The 19,791-nt window shown below is 58.0% G+C and overlaps 1 protein-coding gene across 4 annotated transcripts; it reads right to left on the bottom strand.

Annotated features, from left to right (window-relative positions):
- Positions 1–3,074: 3,074 nt before the first annotated feature.
- AGAP2 (ArfGAP with GTPase domain, ankyrin repeat and PH domain 2) lies at positions 3,075–19,536 on the bottom strand. Of its 4 annotated transcripts, none has more exons than XM_036018737.1 (19): positions 19,270–19,536; positions 12,697–12,755; positions 11,992–12,079; positions 11,709–11,794; positions 11,440–11,587; positions 10,323–10,457; positions 9,884–9,993; positions 9,298–9,456; positions 9,054–9,140; positions 8,862–8,966; positions 8,284–8,446; positions 7,984–8,103; positions 7,100–7,228; positions 6,126–6,185; positions 5,743–5,891; positions 5,543–5,633; positions 5,204–5,426; positions 4,835–5,090; positions 3,075–4,657 (listed from the first exon to the last, which is right to left on the bottom strand). In XM_036018737.1, the coding sequence occupies exons 1-19, from the start codon at positions 19,427–19,429 to the stop codon at positions 4,415–4,417; spliced, it is 2,571 nt and encodes an 856-aa protein (XP_035874630.1). In that variant the 5' UTR covers positions 19,430–19,536; the 3' UTR covers positions 3,075–4,414. The 4 variants fall into 4 exon arrangements, with proteins under 4 accessions (XP_035874630.1, XP_028387468.1, XP_028387469.1 ...); XM_028531667.2 differs by lacking the exon at positions 19,270–19,536 and adding an exon at positions 14,477–15,795; XM_028531668.2 differs by lacking the exon at positions 6,126–6,185 and having other exon boundaries at positions 19,270–19,535.
- Positions 19,537–19,791: the final 255 nt, after the last annotated feature.

Below are 19,791 nucleotides of genomic sequence, written 5' to 3'. Positions count from 1 at the left end.
TCAATCTTTTTTTTCTTTTGAGGGGGTTTAGGGTGGGGGTAGGTGGGGTGGGGGCTCAAGTAGGGAGGAGGTTTGGTGCTGTCTTTAGGGTGGAGCGCACGGTCTCATCCCGTGCTGCGCTCCACTCCTCCCGGGTGGTGTCAGTGGGAGCCTGGGTTCCAGGATGAGACCAGGGCAGATAAGCAAGCCAGCCCCCCAGCCTGGCAAGGACTGAAACTCCTACAAGTCCTGTCGTCCCTCCTTTTCCTCATCTGTCCATTTCTGTTCCTTCTCTTCTCCCCATTTCTATCCTGAAAGCTAAAATGCACACCACAACGTTAGCTCACCACGGCCACCCCCTTCCACTGAGCTCTCCCCCTGCAGCATGCTGCAGGTCCCATGTGCCGGCCGCACCCCATCCCCATCTGACCACGCCACTCAACATCTCCCAGAAAAGGCTTCTGCCTTTGGCTAGCCCACACACGCTAGCTTCCTGTATGCCAAGGGCAAGTGGGCCTGGGGAGGTGTCTCCATCTCTTCATTGCCAAGTGCAGATGTGGATTCCCCCAGTCCCTCCTTTCTCATCTTTCTCCCTATCTCTGAATGATAGCCTTCCTGCTGAAGACTCTCCATGACTCACAAGGTAAGAAAACAGCTAGAGGGCACGGCACCCCCAGGTCTGCAGTGGTGGACAATGAGATTCATTGTCGTGGAAGCAGGTTGTGTGGAACTGATCCTCTTGCCATCTATGTACTTTTTGTTCATGTGATGCTTAAGTTGCTTTATTTAGAAGTGTAATGGGTAGATGTATAAAACCCTGCTTACCCAGATCCGCTTGTATATTTTGAAGAGAGGGATGCTTCACCTGTGCAAGATCTGAGACATGGCTTCACAGGCAGCTGTAGTCAGAATTCTGGGTTCAAATCCTCACCCCTCTTACAATCAGTGGAGCCTTGAACAAGATATTTAATTTTTCAAGTGCCATTTCCTCCTGAGTAAATTATGGGTAATTATGCTGGCCTCATAGGGTGGTTGGAGAATCGAGTGAGACAGTACATAATGTGCTGTTAGCCCAGGCCCTGGCCCGCAGGAAGTGCAGGGGTGGTCTGAGGAGACTCAAGTGGTATTTGGGAGCAAGAAGCTGAGATGGAACCCCAAAAGTAGATCAGAAGCTACAATCGAATCTTATAGAACGGGAGGGGAGGGAGAAACTGGAAGAGGAGGGTGTCTGTGAGTGGATGGAGTCCTATCAGAAAACGGAGTTTTGGGATCCTCCCCAGATTTAGTCATGTGTGCAGCACTTCTAACAATAAATTCCTTTTTACTTTCCTTTGGTTTTTGGTGAAAATCCCATGGAGGAGGGTGGTCTGCCCCAGATGTGCTAAGGAAACAAAAGGAGGGGAGCAGGGCGTGTGGCAGATGGCAGCCAGGTGGAGTGGGGAGGAGGGTAGATAACAACGGGAATCTAGGTAAGGACACCCAAGGCAAGCTGGGAAGGCAGCGGCTCTCCTTCAGCCCCACAGGGGGTTCCCTTCTAGAGCCCTATTCTGCCACCTCCTGGAGGGCTTGATGTTTTACCTATCCACTACTGTGCTTTACATCTCCAACCAGGCCAAAGATGCAGCCCATGAAAAAGAGAATTCTGTGGATTACTTGTTGTTGGGATTGGCTATGGGGGTTGCCGATACCTGGCCTTTCACTGACCTGTGGACTTTCCCCTGGCCTGTGGTTCCCTGTGCTAATTCCATTCTCTCCAGGATCACTGTCTCCTCCCCATACTGTCTCTCTGTCTTCTCGGGAAGAGAATAAGCTTTGGCTGTCAAGAAGGAAAAGAAGTGAAGTGGGGGAATCCAGGGTCTCTGAGCTGCAAGGGGGAATGGCCAGGTCTTCTAGTTAAGTCTTCTTTGCCACTGCCCCTCTTCTTCTCCCTGCACTTTCCCAGACCACACACCGACATCTGCATCTGTTGCTGCACTGCACCCGTGAGTCCACCTTTCCTTCGGGCAGGCTGCTCTGCTGGTTGGTGCCCCAGCCTGGGATCCTGCAGAACCAGGGCCTCCATGTGAATGAGACCTGGGCCCATTGCTGCAGCCACTCCTAGTTAGTTTGGTGGCTCACCTGCAGCTGAATGTCCATTGGGGGGCTGAGGGCTGGCACCCACTCTACTGAAGACAACGGGCCATTGACTGGCTCCTCAAGGTGGATGACAACACGTGGGTGGCTGTGTGTCCATTGTGCACTGGCCACCACCCAGCACCGCCACACCCAGTCCTCTCCCAGGGCAAACACTTTTAGCTGCACCTGAGGAATGAACAGCAGGACTGGCTATGGCTGAAGCAGGAGGTGCTGCAGCTGTTGGAGGCAGCACTGGCCACAGGATGCTGTTGCCTCAGTGGCCCTGTGGATGACATGGAAGTGGACCAATATCTGCATTGGCTGGGCATGGAGTTCATGGTCATCAAGGACCTCTGAGGCCAGGAGATCTTACACCTCTCCCTCCTTGGCCAAGAAAAGGACCCTTACTATAATAAGCTCTACCACTGGTACCAGATCAGGGGTCCAAGGTGAGCAGGCTAACCTGGGGCAGTCTTCCAGGGGGTGGCCCTGGAACCCTTTTCCAGGCGCCCAACAGATACTACCCAGGTAACCTGCCCAAGGCAACACGGCTATGAAGTGGATGGCCTGCTCAAAATCAGATCTGACTCCAAAGTTCCTGCTCTTAACCCAAACCGTCCCATCTTCTCACTTCTCCAAGCAGCCCCTCTCCCCATCCTCTCCTCTAAACATCACACCCTAACTCCCCCCCAGAACTGGGGTCATGTTGGAAGTCTGGGACTCCTCTGCTCCTTGGAGCCCCACCATTACTCTCTGCCTGTCTCCTCCTACCACATGCACCCAGAGCCGCTGTACACAGTGGAGTATCTGACCTCCACTGTGTGGAGTACCATCTCAGTGCCCTTGGACACCCTGAATACCCTGCCACCAGCCACAGCAGGACACACACTCTGGTGGTGGCCCTTTCCCACTTCCAGTTCCCCACCTTGCCCGAGGCCATTCCCTGACCCACCTCTTCAAAAACAGATCAGCAACTCACCCCCTAGACAAAATCACTTCCTCTTTAATTGCTGTTAAAGAAGATTCACACCACCTGTCTTGGAGGAGATGGGGCCATTCCCCCCTGCCCCCTCCCCTCTCCAATTACCTGGTCCTTTACAAAATATTTTAGCCAGAAAAAAAAAAAAATAAGACCGGAAACCACTGACACAGACGACCCAAAGGCTGGGTTGATTGGGGGAGGCAGGGCTGGACCAGGTGAGCCCACTCCACCACCCCCTTTCTGGGGGTGGGGCAGGGGGCCTGGAAACCCTCCCAGCCGCCTCCCATCCTCTTACCCTGGCTGGGAGGGATCACGGGGTTGAGGGATGGGTCTGGAGCTTCTCCAGTGGGAGGGAGGGGCTGGATAGGAAAACTAGTGGGGGAGGGGTCCCATTGTAGGGGTGCCCCCTACCCCAGATCACCACGGGCGCTGCACAGTCACAGTTACGCAGTCACAGTCACAGACACAACCCAAGAGCACCCCCACCCCACCCCACCCTCTTCCCACCCTTGGCTTCCCCTACCCTGAAACACCCTCCCAAGCCCCTGCCCGCCCCTGCCCCATTGTTGGGGAACAAAGCAATAAATTACAAGGCCCCTCCCCAGTCCCCTTAGTCGGCTCCTACTCCATCCCTTCTCCCTCCTAAGATAGTAGTGAGGAGGGACCCAGGCTCTTGGCTCCCCCAGCCCTTTAGCTTCCATCCATGGGTGGGTTTGGGGGGATGTCTTGATATCCACTCCTCATGGTCCCTTTCACAGAAAGGGTTGGGGACCCCCCTACCCCTCTTGGGCAGCAGGGGTCCTGCCCCTCGCTGCCCTTCCCCCTTCATTGGGCAGTGAGATTAGCATGGAAGGGTCAGGTCCCCTTATTGGCCCCAAGTCCCAGGGCTAGCCCGCCCACGTGTTAAGCCCTCCCTCTGGCTTGGCGTCGCCCCCAGGAGCCAGCCTGGGTAGGTGCTCCTGCCCAGCGATTGTCAAGCATAGGCAGGACTGGATCTCCCCCGCCCAGCACTTAGGGGGCGCTAATGGGCAGAGTTGACCCAGGAGCAGATAAGCGCGGGGTCCCCTTCTTGAAACACCAAGTGGCTAGACCCAGAGCAATCCCAGTGTGAAAACAGTGGCGAGGGGGCGTATTGAGCTGGGGTCTCCATGCCTTGTTGGGGAGAGGGAGGTGAGTTTGTGTCTCCTGGGAGGCGTGGGGGCTGTGCCCTCATGGGGGGAAGAAGTGCTCTCACGGGGTGGGGTGCGGATTGGAGGTGAGTGAGTGCATCTGTCCAGCGGTCCACCTGGTGCGGTCGTGCCCGGCCCGTGGAGTGGGGGCGTCTCTCCCGCTGGGCAACTATACCAGCGCGACTGGGGCGTCGGCGCGACCCATGCTGGCAGCGCTGCTCCGGCGGCGGGGGCTGGGCGTGGCGGTAATGCTGGGAGTGGTGGCCGCGCTGGGGGTGGTGGCTGTGCTGCCGCCCTCTCCCGGGCAGCCGTGCTGCAGCAGGATGTCGGCGCACAGCTGGCTTCCAGCCTGGCGGGCGTAAAACAGCGCGGTGCGGCCCTGCGAGTCCCGCGCGGCCACGTCGGCTCCGTACTGTGGGGTGGAAGCGGCCGCGTTACCGCACAGCCCCCGGGAGGCCACGTGCATGCCACTCCCTAGGATTTCCAGGCTCACTTCCAGGGTGCCTTTGAGAGTACCAGGCTCCCCCTGCCTGGCTGTTCCCGAGACAGAGCCCTCAAAATCCCCTTTACCCACTCCCCTCTCACGTACCCACAGCAGCAGCTGCGTGATGACGACGTGGGCGAGCTCGGCTGCCAGGTGAAGTGGAGAACGAAGCTGCGGGTCCTCTACGCTGGTATCGAGCGGACCGTGTCGCGCATGGGCCAGAAGCAGGAGAACGGCGGCCACGTCCTGGGCCTGCACCGCAGCCCACAGTTGGCGGCCCAGCGGCTCCTCCGGCGTGCCCAGCGGCGCCAGGAACAGCAGCTGCTCGTACTTGGCGCGAATCCACGACTCACGCTCCTCCCTGCAAGACCAGGGATCAATGGGAAGGGTTCTCGGGACCCCCACTGAGGCCCTCAACCCAGGAGACCCTCTCGGGAGCCCTTCCCCCACACCAAACTGTTCCCTCACACATACCGCGAAGAGTCCCGCGTGGGTTTAGCTCGGCCCCGCGTGTCGCTCTCCCACACACGGTTGGCCATATCGTTGCCAATGGCCGTCAGCACCAGGGTCAGCTCCCGCGGCCAGTCATCCAAGTCCAGGGAGCGGACGCGGGACAGGTGCGTTCCCAGGTTCCGGTGAATGCCAGAACACTCGATGCAGATGAGTGCGCCCAAGTTCAAGCTGGCCCACGTGGGGTCTGGGGAAGGAGTGAGAGGTCGGCTCCCCGCAGAGCAAGCAGGGGCACCCCGGAATTCGCCAACTCCAGCGAACCACACTCCCTCCCAGGCCCCTCTACTGCCCCCTAGCGCTCACTGGGGGCCCCGCAGTCCACGCAGATAGAGTTCCCCTTGGCGTTCCGGATCGCCTGGATAGCCACTGCTTCGCTTTGGCTGTCTGTGCGTAGCTGCAGAAAGAGCGGGAGTTATTACTGACTCTCCCTGGGAGCCCTTCTTCCGACCCCTCATTCACACCTCTGCTTCCCAGCACCCCCGAACCCCTGTTGCCCCCATTACCTTGACCTTGCTGCTCTCACAGCATTGCAGACTGGCTAGGATCTGACTTTCGATTGCCTGGACCCAGGCATCCCGCTCCTCAAAACTGGCTGCCTCAAAGTGCCACGTCTGACCAGTGCTGGACACGATCAAGAACTCGAAGTTTTCCTCTGGGTAGGGGGGGGGATGGGATGGGGTCATGAGGGATAGAGTTCAAACAGGAACTGCCTTCCCCAAACCCTCCTCCCTGAAGTCCGTCCCAAGCCCCTGGGAGTGGGGCGGAGGGGCTGGGGAAGCAGAGGGTGGGGGAGAGCAGGAAGCCCGAGCGCATGCAGGGGGAGGCAGGGGCACCCCCATCCCTCTGCACCCCAGCTGAGCGCCCCTCCCAGCTCCCCGCTTGTTACCTGCTTTATAAATATTTCTTAAACTACCAAAGGATTTTAGTTTCCACATTTTGCGCTTGGCTGGTTTCCCGAAGCGAAGGAGACAGAGATAGAAGAGAGCAGAATGGAGAAAGAGACCAAGAAAGAAGGAGAAAAAGAGGCAGATAGAGAGATGGAGAGAGAGTGACAGAGTGCCAGAGACAAAGCAGGACAGACAGATGGGGAGAGAAAGCAGAACTAAAGTCAGTGGCCCCGGAGCAGAGTAGAGCGGAAGCCAAGAGCCATGAGAGCAGGCAGATCTGGAACCTGGGTCCAAGCACCCAGCAGAGAGCAGGGGCAGTGGGGACCAGTTATCATGGCCAGTGAGGAGCTGGGTCTCTGGGGAGGGAAGGGGGGGTCAGGGTCTGAGTAAACATGGGGAAAGGGTCCAGGGGGTGGGTCACAGGCCTGGGATGGGGGGCCTGCAGTTCAGAAGTCTTGAGGGTCTGGGGGCTTCACTGGGTTCAGGAATGGGTATCACTGTGGTCAAGAGCTGCCAGGGGAGCTTGCCAATCATAGGAAGTTACTGGGAACAGGGGCTGGGTGGCCACAGGGTCCAGGAGCTGAGGAGTCAATGGGGGACACTGAGGTCAGGGGCTGAGTCCCTGGGGGGCCACGGGGGCTTCTGGGTGCAGGAGCTGGGGTGGTAGGCAGAGCTGAGGGCAGGAACAGACACTAGACGGTCACTAGGAGAGTGAGCAGGAGCTACAGACTTACGGAGGTCATTGAACACGGGGACAGGGGAATTCTGGGGTGAAAGGCATTGACCAGGCAATGGGAGGAAGGCCAAGGGCTGAGGGTGTCCATCCATTTTTTCACTAAATTATGTGCAAAGTGGTCATGATAGTCAAGCACTCAGCTCAGGCACTTTTCCTTCTCCTGCAGGACCTAGGCCAGGGATCTGGAGTTGGGGGTGCGGGTCCAGAGTGGGGCACAACTGCCCACCAGGGCCTCACCTTCAGCCTGCCCAGCCGAGCCTTCAGTCTTGGATGGTGTTGTCAGCTTTTTCCTCCTCTGCTTCTTCACCATGGGAGAAGGGGGAGGTTCCCGGCTCAGGGGGCTCAGGTCTCCGGATGGGGTACAGTCTTAGGAAGAGGGACACAGCTGCCTCAGCCGCCCCCCACAGATTTCCTGATTTCACATAGCCTTTCTCCTCCCCTGAACTAGCTTTGGCATTTTAGTGCCCCTCTTCTCGGTTGGCCTTCTCCGGGAAGTCCCCCTGGATTACTCCTGAGGAGGTGGGCGGATGAGTGGCTTAGAGGCTGACCTGTATTCAGGTCCTGGCTCTGCCACTTACTGGCCTTGAGACCTAGAGCAAGTCACTTAATCTTCTGAGCCTCAGTTTCTTCATCCCAAAAATGGGAATAATAATCTTGCCCTGACAAGGTTGTTGTGAGGATTATTTGTTACAATGTTACTTGTTATTTTAAATAAAGAAAAAAAATATATATATACACACACACACAAACTCTCCAAACACTGAAGGCTAACTGTGAGTTGGACAATGTTCTCAGTTTGTTTAAGCCTTAAAGCAACCCTCTCAGGTAGAAACTGTTATCTCAGTTTTATAAGTGAGGAAACCGAGGCATGGAGATGTCAAGTAACTTGCCAGAGCGGCAAGCCAGGATTCAAGTTCAAGCAGTTTAGTTCTGGAACTGACTTGCTTTAAACAGTATGGTAAACATGGCAACGCTGGGCTTGGCACCTGGCGCCCAGTAGATGTCGAATGTGCCCACTCACGCACTGGGTCCCAGCCTCCGTGCTTCCACTCCAGTTTCACTCCCACCCGCACCCCACTTGGCTTTGGAAGACAGTGGATGGAGGATGGGTCCTCACTGACCGGTGCTGAGGGCTCGGGCCAAATTCCGGTCTGGCTTCAGCAGGTGCTTGGATGTCTGGTCTGGCGGTGGCTGCAGGGAACCAGGGCTGGGGCTGGGACTTGGGGTGGGAGTAGTGGCTTCTGTCGGAAGCAGTGAAAGGTACACACCTCAGTGAGCCACTCAGTCTCTGGGTCCATGCCTTGGTGGTACTCCTTTATCACCTACTTTCTCACCCAAGTCCCACCCCTGCTTCCCTACTACGCCTCCTCTCCCCCTGGCCCCCGCCCCTCTCCTGCACCTTAGTCATGAGCCCCACTCACCAGGGCCTTCGCCCATCTGGACAGTGCTCATGTCCTTGACCAGCCCGTTGATGCTGGCCGAGGGGCCAAAAGCAGAGATGGCCCGTGGAGGCCGCTTGCCGGGGACTTTGACCGTTGTTCGTAGCAAGTCCATCTCCTTGCCGTGGGTGCTGTGGATGTAGTCCTGGAGGGGCGCAGGGGTTGAGGGTGTAGGGAAGGGTGGGGTCTTCGGTGTTGCCGGGAAGCAACAAGTAGCAGGGAATAGAGAGGGACTGGAGAGGGGGATCTGGGAACTGACTGGGCGGGGCTGAGCTTCTAGGGGACTCCCTGAATGGCAGGCGGGGTGGAGGTCCTTTCCATCCTCTCCCACTAGACTGAAAGTTCCTGGGGAGACATAGGTACCTTTTCATCCCCAGCATGGTCACACCAGAGGTGTGACCTTTACACCAGAGGTGTAACCTTTAACACGCTTACTAAACTTAAGAGAACAGGACGAACATCCCAGAAGTGACATTAGTGTTTGTCAGAGGCACAGACCCGCAGAGCCGGAAGGGCGTCTAAGACGAGCTAGCGAGGCCCAGCCCGACCCCGCCACTCACGTTAATGCTGGGGTGGTAAAGGAGGAAGCCGTTGCTGGACAGGGTCACATATTTCTTCTTCCATTCTTTGTTCAAGGAGTTGCCACTTCGCTTTAGTAGGAAGCTCTGTGGTGTGGAAAAAAGATGTGAATGAAAAGCCACTTAAGACCAGCTACCCCGAGCCCGCCCTCAGCTCCTGGACCCCCGGGCGACCTGTTTAATGGGGATGGCTCGCCCACTCCCTGTCGTCTCTCCCCGGCTGTCCAAGCTCCGCTTCTCAGAGTCACTGCCCCGCCGATTCTGGAATGGTTATTGGCATCAGTTAGAGGATGGATGGAGGGATACACTGATGGAGGTACAGGGAAGACAGATGAAAAAGGCCCCAATAGAGAGGTCTAGGGACCCCAGAAGATGGGCAGGTAATGGGACAGGGGTCAGGGGTCAGTACAGCCAATACCGCAAAAAGGCTGGTCCTGCGCTTGGCTGCCCGGTGCAGGGACCCTGGGGTGCTCAGCCCAGCCACAGCCGCTGCCTCAGCTCGCAGCTCTCGGTGGCCGACGTTGGGTGACGACGGGAGGGAGGAAGAGTAGTCGCTAGTGTGGCCCCCGTTGCTAGCCTGGAGAAATCAAAACAGCTGAGATGCTCCCACCCCACCAAGCTGCAGTTACGCCCATTTATGAGGAATCTGAGAAATATGTTTTATGTCATCACCATTTATTTGTATCAATGTTAATAAGAAAACTCCTCACTAGCATTGTCCCAGTGCTGCAGATTTTACAAAGTTGGCTTCACAAGTTTTTATGCCACATAAGTTTCCTGACCACCTTGGGAGGTTTAGGTGACTTGCTCGAGGACATTGCAAACAATGTTTAAAACTTTTGTCACTTTCCAGTCCGAAGCACTTTCTACACATGGTGTCACTACCATTTCCACCTGCCCCCCCCCCCCCACAACCTCCTTGGGTACTCCGTACTCGTCCTTGGGTGAGCAGTCACTCTCTGACTCTTACCAGTCCCTCTGTGGACCCTGAAACATCAACTCACCTGCCCAGCTACAGGGGTGGAAGCAGCTGAGTGGCTTGGGGAGCTGGGCAGGGACTTGCAGGCAGCCAGTAGCTGTTGCTGTTTGCGCAAGGTCACCACCTTCTGGGCCACTGAAGAGGGGAGGGGAAAGGGGGGTGAGCGGGGTGGACACCCAAGAACACCCTTCAGCACCCAGCTGTGAGAAATCCCCAAGAGATAACACGGGCCCCTACTTTCTTGTCACTGTGGCCTCCATGCTACATGGAACCTTGCCACCTCCTCCAGCCCAGGAAGACCTTGTGGTTACTAAGCAAAACTTCTGTGACGTCCTTGATCCCTCCTCCCTCCCACACAGGCAGATGACCTATCACTCAGAGAGAGGCCTGGATGCACATCTTCTAAAAACATCCCAGGCCGCCAGCTCTCTGTTCCCCACGCGTGCTGGGACCACCACACTCACCCTCCTGGAAGACCCGGTCCACGTTGAGCCCGTAGGTCGCACAAGTCTCGTAGTAGCTGCAGCGTTTCATGTCGGCGCACAGGGCCCTGGCGCGGGCATCGCCCACCACCCGAGGGGAGGAAGCACTGATCCTGTCTGAGGGACAGGAAAGAAGCAGGACTGGCACCTCTTCCCCGTTTTCCCTGCTTCCTTTCCCTTGGGCTCCAGTCCGAGGCTGGGTCCTCTAAGGACAGGATCTGAGGGAATGTCTCTCCTGAGACCAGGTGGAATGGAGTATGTAAGCCTTTTGTGAGTGCTGGGCCCGGCTCACGTGCCCAGCTGCATTACAAGTAGGCTGTGTGTCTTCAGAAAAAATGCTCCAGGGTTGAGTGGGGCTCCCTGACAGGGGAGCCGTTCTAAAATGGCTGAGACTCACAAGTGACAATCTCCCTGTCCTGCAAACCCAGCGAACCCAGAACTGAGTGGCACACGAACGAGGAAAAGGATGACTGTCCGTGGGTAACAGGTGGACTGCTCACTCTGCCAAGGGAAACCTGGAGCCGAGCGACAGGTGGAAGCAGGCACCTGCGGGATAGGCACCCAGACAGAAAGCCCTACCAGCTTGACACGGGTGGGTAGTGAACGAAGCTTTCCCTGGCCCTGGTGGAGAGTCTGGGCACCTCTGAATCACTTCTTTGAGAACTGAAATGTTTTCTGCCTCTGTGTTTTCTCCATCATTTCATTCCTATTTTCTCCTTGTTTTAAATGGTTTGTTTAAAAGGTATCAGCCCAGGCAAGCAAGAGAGCTATGGAAAAGGCTTTCTACAGGCACTAGGGCCTGAGACTGTTTTCCATGGTGGTGGCATCAGGAAATGGCAGCGTAAGCACACAAGGTAGGTGACACCTGAGACACAGCAGACTGCGACTCTAGCTGTCCCCTCCCCGCTGGAGAGCCTCCTTTTCTCTGCTCAGCTCTTGGGAAGTTTGTGTTGGTTTAATGGCTCTCTTATCTGGAGACCAGGCTTCCTCTAGAAGATAACTGGAATCCATGTGACCGTTTGCACACCTTACCAAGTTCTCTTGTATGTTGGGCAGCACCCCAGCAGCTATCAGTAGCACCTTCCCAGCCCCTCCTTACCTTGTGTCCCCACCAGTGCCAACGCCAGGCCTCCTCGTCCCTCCCCCCGAAGGGAGCTCAGCTGCCCGTGGAGACGGCTCACGGCCTGGAAACTGTTCTCATCCTCCAGGCTGAAGACCAAGATCACAGCATCTGCCCAGCCTGAGAACTTGCGGGGGGTGAGGGAGCACATAGAGAGTCAAACAAGTGAATGGCATTCCCCGTTAGACCTGGGAAACCGGGGTCCTCTCCCCCAGCCAGTGCTGTCTACCCCACACCTCACCCCTCACCTTGGCATCAGGTGCCCCAGCTTCCTCTCGGATCAACACCAGATGAGTCTGTCCATCTACCAACATCTCCTTCTTGTGCTGCTCACCTGTCCAGAAGGGTTGGAAGTGGGAGGTCGGAGGTCACGCGTCACCAGACCACCCCACGACTCCTCTACTTTTAGCTGTCGTGGCCTCACCCTTCCCTCTGGTCTCCATACCTGCCTGGTCATTGGTCACACTGCCTAGTCACTGATCTGGGTCCCTGAGCCCAATCTTTAGGTTACTATGGCTTCTGAGAACTCACTCTCTGTCTTCTCCAGCACCTGGTATGAACCGGTCAGGAATCGATGGATGAGCGATGACTTCCCGCTCCTGGCGTCACCCAGTACACCCTGAGGACAAGGTTGTAGAGCAGATTGTGGGGATTAAGGGGAGGCAGGATGCTTGAGTCTGGAGAACTTAAAGAGACCCGGCAGTGTGAAACCATCCAAGGATGGCCTATGGGGCCTGGATGACGGTCAGCAGAGAACATTTGGGAGGGGCAGGCCAGGAGTGCAGTGAGAAATACCCCCAAGCTTTCAAAGTGACCCATGAGCTGAAGAACGCTGGCAACTCAGTACAGTGTGTGTGTGTGTGTGTGCTGTGCTGTCTAGAAAGCATACTAGATGTGTGTACGGGGGGTAGGGAGGCATGTCACAGCCCTAGGCACTGGTTGGAAAGTTTAACCCAATTTTAGGCAGAAGAACATGAAAGGCTATAAGGGAGATGTCGGAAATGAGGCGAAGCCTGGAAGACAGCCATGGATAAACAGGGGAAAGGAGACTAGAGAAAAAGTTGTGAGGGTGCACCAAACCTCAGGAAGGTGCTATGAAGGTAGAATCTGAGGGGAACTAAAATGTATCCCCAATTCTCACAGAGAGAGGGAAAGGAGGAGACAGAGTTCAGGGAGTTGAGAATGCAGTGGGCAGGAGGTCAGTCTTTCTTCAGACAAGGGGACTGGGTTACCTACCAGGCGCAGTTCAGGAATGGAGCGACTCAGAGTCCATTCCTGGCTATTGGCCACTGCCTCTGTAAGGGAAAAGGAGCCATAAGAGGGGGTACTCCAGGTCCAGGACTCCAGACCCTCAGTCACCCCTCCCCCTCCTGCAGCTTTCCTTAACCCTCAGGACCCTGCCGAGGCTGGGAAGCTGTGTGGAAAGACTAGGTTTGAGAGTGGTCCCCAGTCCTCCCATCCTAGCCAGCTCTCCCCACAGCTGTTGCTGCCGCTCAGTGGTTGCTTAGCAACAGAGTCAGCAAGACGAAAATACTTCAGTTGGCATCTCCCTTAAAACACATCCCCAAACGTAAATCCCTGCCCCAGACCTGGAGACCAGGGCTCTGACAGCGGTGGGTTCTTCTCTCTGGAAGGAGAACGTAAGAGGGTCTCCTACCCAAAGGCCTGTCTGACCACCAGGAGAGACCCTGGGAGGAGGGGCAGGGACATAGACGGGAGTGAGTCTTCCTCAATGCTTATTTCACAGGAGAGAAACGGAGGTGAGGGATATGCTTTCCCTTTCTCAAGGTCGGTGGCCTGAAGGCCTGACTCCTCTCCACAGCCCAAGGAATGGTGCTTGGCTTTTCTATGCCTCCTTCTCCCATAACCCTCTCCACAAGCATCCCCCAAAAGAACTGCGGGGAAGGGCTTCCATCCCTGGCGAAGAGAAGCCACAGGCCTGGGGGAGTGGGAGGAGGATGGATGCTCCTTCCGCCCGCCGCCACCGGGTCCAGCCCCCGCGCCTGACACCGGCCGGACGTTCCCGGGGTGCCGCAGCTGCGGCGGGAACTCTGGGATCCGGAGCCATCTGCTCCCACCCGCTCCAGAGCCAAACCCGGGGGCCGCCCCCGCCCCTGGACCTGCCTCCCCTCCGGGAGTGTGAGCCGAACCATGAGTCCTTCGCCTCTCTTTCAAAAAAAAAAAAGAAAAAGAAGAAGAAGAAGGAAATAAAGAAATCAAGACACCCCCCTCCGCCTGAAAGAAAAACTGCCTTCTCCGTACCCCCTCCCGAGTCTCCAGGGGGTAAGAATTGCCTTCGCAGCAGCTCCGCCCCCTTGAGTCACTCCGGGTCAGCCCTGGGGGGAGCTCAGTCAGGCTCTGGGGCCTGGGTGGGCAGCGGGAGAAGTGAGGCTTCCTATCCACCCCCTCTCACTTCACAGTCAGGTATTCAGCTCCATCCAGTCCCCACACACTCCCTCGCTGCCCAATCTGCCTTTGCTGCATGGAAAGAAACAGAGACCCGTCTCGCTGCCTACTAGCCGCCTCTCGGCCCAGGGGAAGAAGACCTGTCCCTGGCGGGGAGCTACCTGCAAGGTCGCTGTCATGCCACCTGCCCCAAGTGCTCAGGAGAAACTGAGGCTTCCCAATCCCCCTCCCCTTCAGTGTTCCTCTGGGCAAGGCACAGTCCTGTTCCTGTGCTCCCGGACTCCATCTGAGGTTGGAAGTGGGGTCTGGGGCTTCTGTGGGAGCAATTTCCTACAGTCACTCGGACCAAGGGCTTGATTTTCCCAGAGAGCTCTGAGGCTTTCTGAGTCCCGCTGAAATCAAGTCATTTCTCACGTCGCACAGTGTAGCTACCCACCCTGGACAGGACTTCTTACTCTTTAGCCCAGGCTTTGGCAGAGAAGTCAGTCTGGTTCCTCTGCCCACCCACGAGGGAAGCTTCCCTAGTTCAGTGCTGCATATGGCTCCCCCAGCCCAAGCCAGCATTCCAGGGGCCCTCCCCTCCCGGGTCTCAGACCCCGGGCCTACTCACTAGGGGAGGTGCGGAGCTCTGTGCCCAGCAGCTCCCTGGACCCGCTGCCAGAAGACAGGCCTGGGGGTCCAGCAGGGGGCCCGGAACCAGGAGGCCCCCCTGTGCTCTTGGTGAAGATGCCGCTGATAAACTTGAGCATCTTGCGATCCCGAGTGGATGCTCGGCCCCCCTCCCGGCCCCGTTTCAGCCCCGGAGCTGGGGGCTCCAGAGTGATTGGAGGCACAGGCCCAGTTGGCTGCGCGGAGGCGGCGGTGACAATAGTGGCTGGAGCCAGGGTTGCTGGGATGGTTAGTGGAGGAGGAGAGCCGGCAGGTGGTCCCGGGTGCAAGTCACTGTTGTCCAAGGTCTTACTCTTGCCTTTTCGAGGGGACAGCTTGCCTCGGGCTCCGGGCCCAGCCCCGACCCCAACGGAGGTCGCGGCTGCAGCTCCCCCTGCCCCGACAGCGGCAGCAGCTCCAGTCCCGGCGCTGCTCTTTGACCCCTTGACCTTAGGCTTGCCTTCGCTTTCGGGCCACGACAGGCGGCTACCGACGCCCTTGCCCCCGCCGGCTTTGGCGCCACTCGTGGTCACCGTCTTGCAAGGCTTGGGAGCAGGTGGAGGAGGCGCCACCTTAAGCCTCCGGGTGCCAGTGCCCGGGTGCGGGGAGGACGAGCCGGGGACGCCGCCTCCCGCCCGGCCTTCAGGTTCTGGGCCCCCCCAGCTCGGGCTGCTGAGCAGGGGGCGCCGGGAGGCGGCTCCGGGCTTGGGGTCGGGACTCAGCCCTCCGGAAAGCGGGGGCACTGGAGGGGTGGCCCAGAGGGAAAGGCGGCGGCCGGGAGCCGGGGAGACGGGGCGGGCCGGACTGGCGGGAGCCGGGGACAGGGCGGGGGTCTCCGCGCCCTCCGCGCCCCCGGCACCCGCGCTGCTTGTGCTGATCCACAGCGCATCCTGCCGGTGGAAGAGACGCTCATGCCGCTTCTTGCCCGGCTCCTCCGCGCCTCGGGGGCTGCCAGGATCCCCGGTCTCCGCACCTCTGGTCCCGGGGGCGCCTGCTGCGGCCGCAGACGGGGAAGGCGGCGGCGGAGGCACCGACTCGAGCTTGACCAGGGTCAGCGAGATGAGGTAGGTCGTTGTCCGGCGCTGAAGCGCGCCCGCGCCCCGGCTCATGGGGCCCCGAGACCCCCGAGCTGGGGAGGGGAGAGGAGTCCCCCGGACTGCCTCAGGGGGGCCCGGCCATGGGGCCGCCCTGCTCGCTGCCCCCAGCCCCCGGACCCCGCTGAGCCCCCGGCCAGGCTCCGCTGTCGCCGCCGCCTCCGCCGCCTCCGCTTGCGCCCCCCTCCCATCACACGGGGCGCCCCCTCCCCATGCTCCCCGCCCTGCGCCCCCACCCCGTCGGAGCCCCGGGACCTTGGTGCTGCTCCAGGGAGGCGCGCCGGACCGTGCACCCCGGCCTGGTTGGGGGCGCTGGGATGGGCGGGGGAGGACGGGGAGGACGGCAGTGGGGGCAAATAGGGGACAGGGAGGGAAAGGGGGCAGAACAGGGGGACCTGAGGCCGGGGGAGAAGGGGAGCCGGTGCGGGGGCGGCAGAGGCGGGGAACGGGGACTAAAGGGACGGAGGCCGCGGATGGGGATCGGAGAGGGGGTCTTCAGGAGGGTGGGAAGCCAATGGGGCTGGTCGTGCAGGGGATTCGCAGGGGCAAGGGGAGGATGCTGGGGATGGAGATACAGGCGCCGGCGGGGGAGGAAGGAGGGAAGCCGGAGGGGGTGGGAACCCACGGGTATAGGGTCTGGGAGGGGAGGGGCGTGAGATCCGGACGGAGGGTCGGGGGCGGGGGGGCTCGCCGGGGCTCGGCTGGGTCCGGATGCGCGCTGTGTCCGGGCGCTCCCCTCACATTGGGGAGGAGGCGGCCCCCCCCATCATCCCCCCACCTTCTCTCTACCAGCTCTGCTGTCTGCGAAGGCGGCGCAAAATCCAGGACTGGATTTCCCTCCCAAACCCTGGGCTGGATTTCCTGGAACTTGGACTCACCCACTCAGACAACCTAGCCCCCTCCCCTAGCACAGCAGTTAGGGACCGAGACTGCTGGGTGTGGCGTTTAAGGACCTGGGTAAAACTCAGTCTATGGGTGAACAGTCCGCCGCGCAAACGGAGCAAATTCGGGGTCACTGCTAATTCTGGAGAAGCTGAGGTTGGAAAGTGAAGAACCCCGAAATCCTTTTCCCAGGACCTTACTTGTCTCCCCCACGTACTTGCATGTGTTCCTTTCCCCATAAACCGGCCCCGTCGCCCACGTCCACCTCCTCTCACGCAATACATCGATGGGGACATGCCTTGAACCCAACTGTCCCAAAGTGAACTTGAATAGTGTTCCCTGGAGATGGGGACAAACATGGAACTTCACAGAATAGGAAGGAGGGGGCTGCCTCATGCAGGGACACATCTGGGGACTCGGAGGGGCCCAGGCTGAAAAGTAAATCAAAGGCTCCCGCTCGAGGTGGAAAGAGAAGGAATATATCTACAGACTGGCACCCCCCATACCAAAAAGCATGGTCTCCATAGCAACCGTAGCTCCAAGAGTGCCTCAGAAACAGCGGGGATAAGCAGAGAGGAGGGATCGATGTTTATGGTGGTGTGTGGGGGGGTCTGCCATGGAATTTGGGGGTCATGGAGGCCCCACCTTCACATCTGGTTACCCACATGTGGGTATTTAGCGCCCCCGAATATGAGGAGCCCCTCAGTTGAGACAGCGGGAGCCAGATTCTTTTGGGTTCTTATTCAGTCTCCTGAGGTTTTCGGGGTGGGGCTCGTTTAGAAGGTTAAAGAGGAAAACGTCTGCTCTGTATCTTCCACCCCTCTAGGGACCCTGGAGTTCAAGGCTCACTGTCCTCAAGCCCGGAAAGAAGGATTAAGGGGTTAGGCCACTGGGGAACAGAGACCAAGACCCAGCAGGGGTGCGACTGGAGCCTGGCGAGGTCTCCCCGCACCCCTGGACTTGGGGAGTCTCAGCGTTCCCCTAATTTGGCGTCCCATCCTCCTGACGCAGCCGAGACTATAATAGTGCAGTCGTGGGCGGCTCTTGGAGGCAGGAGCCGGCGGCACACTCGCTCGGGCCTGGTAGGGGTTGAGGGTGGGGGGGCGTACCAAGACGCTGGATGCCCTTTGTTTCTCCCAAGACCTGTACCCAATCCCTCCGCGGGCCTGTCCCAAGGTCAGCAGCCTTTTGCCCGGTGCCCCCACCCCACCTCTGCTCCCGCAGCGCCAGGATGACACCCTCCCCAAGACAGGTCTCTTCAGCAGTCCTTTCTGAAAGAGTGACGGAAATTTTGATCCTGGCTTAATTTCTCTTCCTCCCACTAGTAGCCTCAGTTTTCCTTTATATTCAAAGGAAACAGCACCCTGTCTCTCAGGGAAGAGTGAAACGAATCACTCAGGAAGAGTGGAGTCTTCTCAGAGATTTCTGCATACATCCCTCTTCTCCCCCTGCTTCCCCAGAGCTAAGCAGAGCTCCTCTACAGGCCTAAACATCTGTTCCCCCATCTTTTCTTTTCTGCAGTGGTGGGGCTTGGAGTTCCTCCCTGGAAGTCCCTGTGGGGCCACTCCCCCTGGGTCTGCCTTTCCAACAATTAATATTGTGGGGAAGGTGTCAGCTGCCCTTCTTGTCAAAAGGCGGAGGACAGGCAGCACTAACCTCAGAAGGGCAATGGCAAGGGTATCGTCAGACTGTTCCCTTAGGAACCGGGACCAAACTGTTCCTTCTGCAGTTATGCTCTGGTAGCCTTCACCATCTGAGAGACCTGGCAGAAGGTACCCCTGATGGAAAGAATGGCTTCTTGACTGCCCCCATCTGCCACCCCCAAGTAGGCCTCTAAGAATGGAGAGGCTGAAAGAGACCAGGATATGATGGAGGACATGTTTCTCCCAGACACCTTTCATGAGCGAAGGAGCCCACTTATATTAGTTGTTTGCCACCACGGAGGTGATGAAAGGAGAACCTCCTTTCATCTGGAGAGACCTCCAGTTCCATCAGCTCCTTGGTGCTGGCGCCTAGTGGTTGGATGAGCTGTTCCTTCCAGGGCCCCACCACAGGACTGAAGGCTGGGGTGGGCAGGAGGATGTGGTGGATGGTGTTGCCATGGCAGCACTTCCTTCCTGTATTGTCATCACTTGCTCTAATGGCACTAAGGAGGTAGGGCGGAAGGTGCGCTGGGGGAAGACAGGAACAGGAGCACGGGGAACAGAGGGAACTAACTGATGAGAGTCCTGGGGACCTTCTGCACTTCAGCTGTGCAGAGCATGCTGTGTGAATGTTAGTGTGTTTCTGGAAGCCTGAGATTCCGTGTGGTAATTTTAATGTGTGTATGTATGTGTGTGTGTTTCTCTCTACAGCTGGAGAACAAGAGGTCACTGATCCCTCATGGGTCCTGGGAATGAACACATTATCCAATCCCAGAACCTTCTGCCCTAGACTGTTTCCTGCCCTGGACTCCCCCGGCAGGGTCCAAGTCTACCACGGGTCTATCACAGCCTGTCTTCCCTGTGCTCACCCACTTCTCCATTTCCAAAAAGGTCAGCTCAGCAGTGACCTGTATTTTGATCCCCGGGGAGAAGAATCAGAGTTGGGGGAAGAGAAAGAATGACACCTCCCATATCTTTTCCCATCTTTTCCAAATGTATTCTTTCCCTGAATCCCAGCTCCGTCTTGGAAGCTACTAGGCAGTGGCTGATTGAGAAATGATGTACGACCCAGCAAACCCTTCTATGCCCCTGCTGGTCCCCAATACACCCAAGTTGGGAGCTAACCCTTGTCTTACCTCGTACGCTGTTCAGTGAGGCCTGGATGCTGTCCCGAAGTTCTGAGTCGCCCACCTTTTCTGCCAGTTTCCTGAGGCGGTTTAGAGCCTGCCTGGCTACCTCATGTCGTCTGACTTCTGCTCTCACTGCAGCTACAGCCAACTGCCTTTGGGCGTGCATGTTACCCAGTCCTGTCTTGCCAGGCTAACAGCAACCTCTGGCAATGAAGCCCATGGCCCTGCAGCCCCCAAAACCCAGAAGGCCCCTTCTGCTGTGCCCCAGAACTCCCCGCCCCTGCCCGCCCTTCCGTCTGTCGGCCTCACTTCCTGACTGGTGAGTTTCAAACCCACAGCCTGGGACAGCACTACCTCCTGTACCAGACACCCCCTCTAGCGTTGGCCTATTGGCTCTGCCAGCCAGCCTCTGCTAAGATTCCCCAGCCAGGTGGAGGTAGAGACCTTAACAAGCATCGAGACTCCCAGGGCCTCCTGTGGGAGGTGGCTAATTAAAATGGGTGTTGGTGCTGGGAGAATGTGGCAAGC

The sequence above is a fragment of the Phyllostomus discolor genome, chromosome 2 (genome assembly GCF_004126475.2).
Source record: "Phyllostomus discolor isolate MPI-MPIP mPhyDis1 chromosome 2, mPhyDis1.pri.v3, whole genome shotgun sequence".
Classification (NCBI taxonomy): Eukaryota; Metazoa; Chordata; class Mammalia; order Chiroptera; family Phyllostomidae; genus Phyllostomus; species Phyllostomus discolor.
The sequence above is the reverse complement of the archived record's forward strand: the minus strand, read 5'-3'. Positions and strand labels throughout refer to the sequence as shown.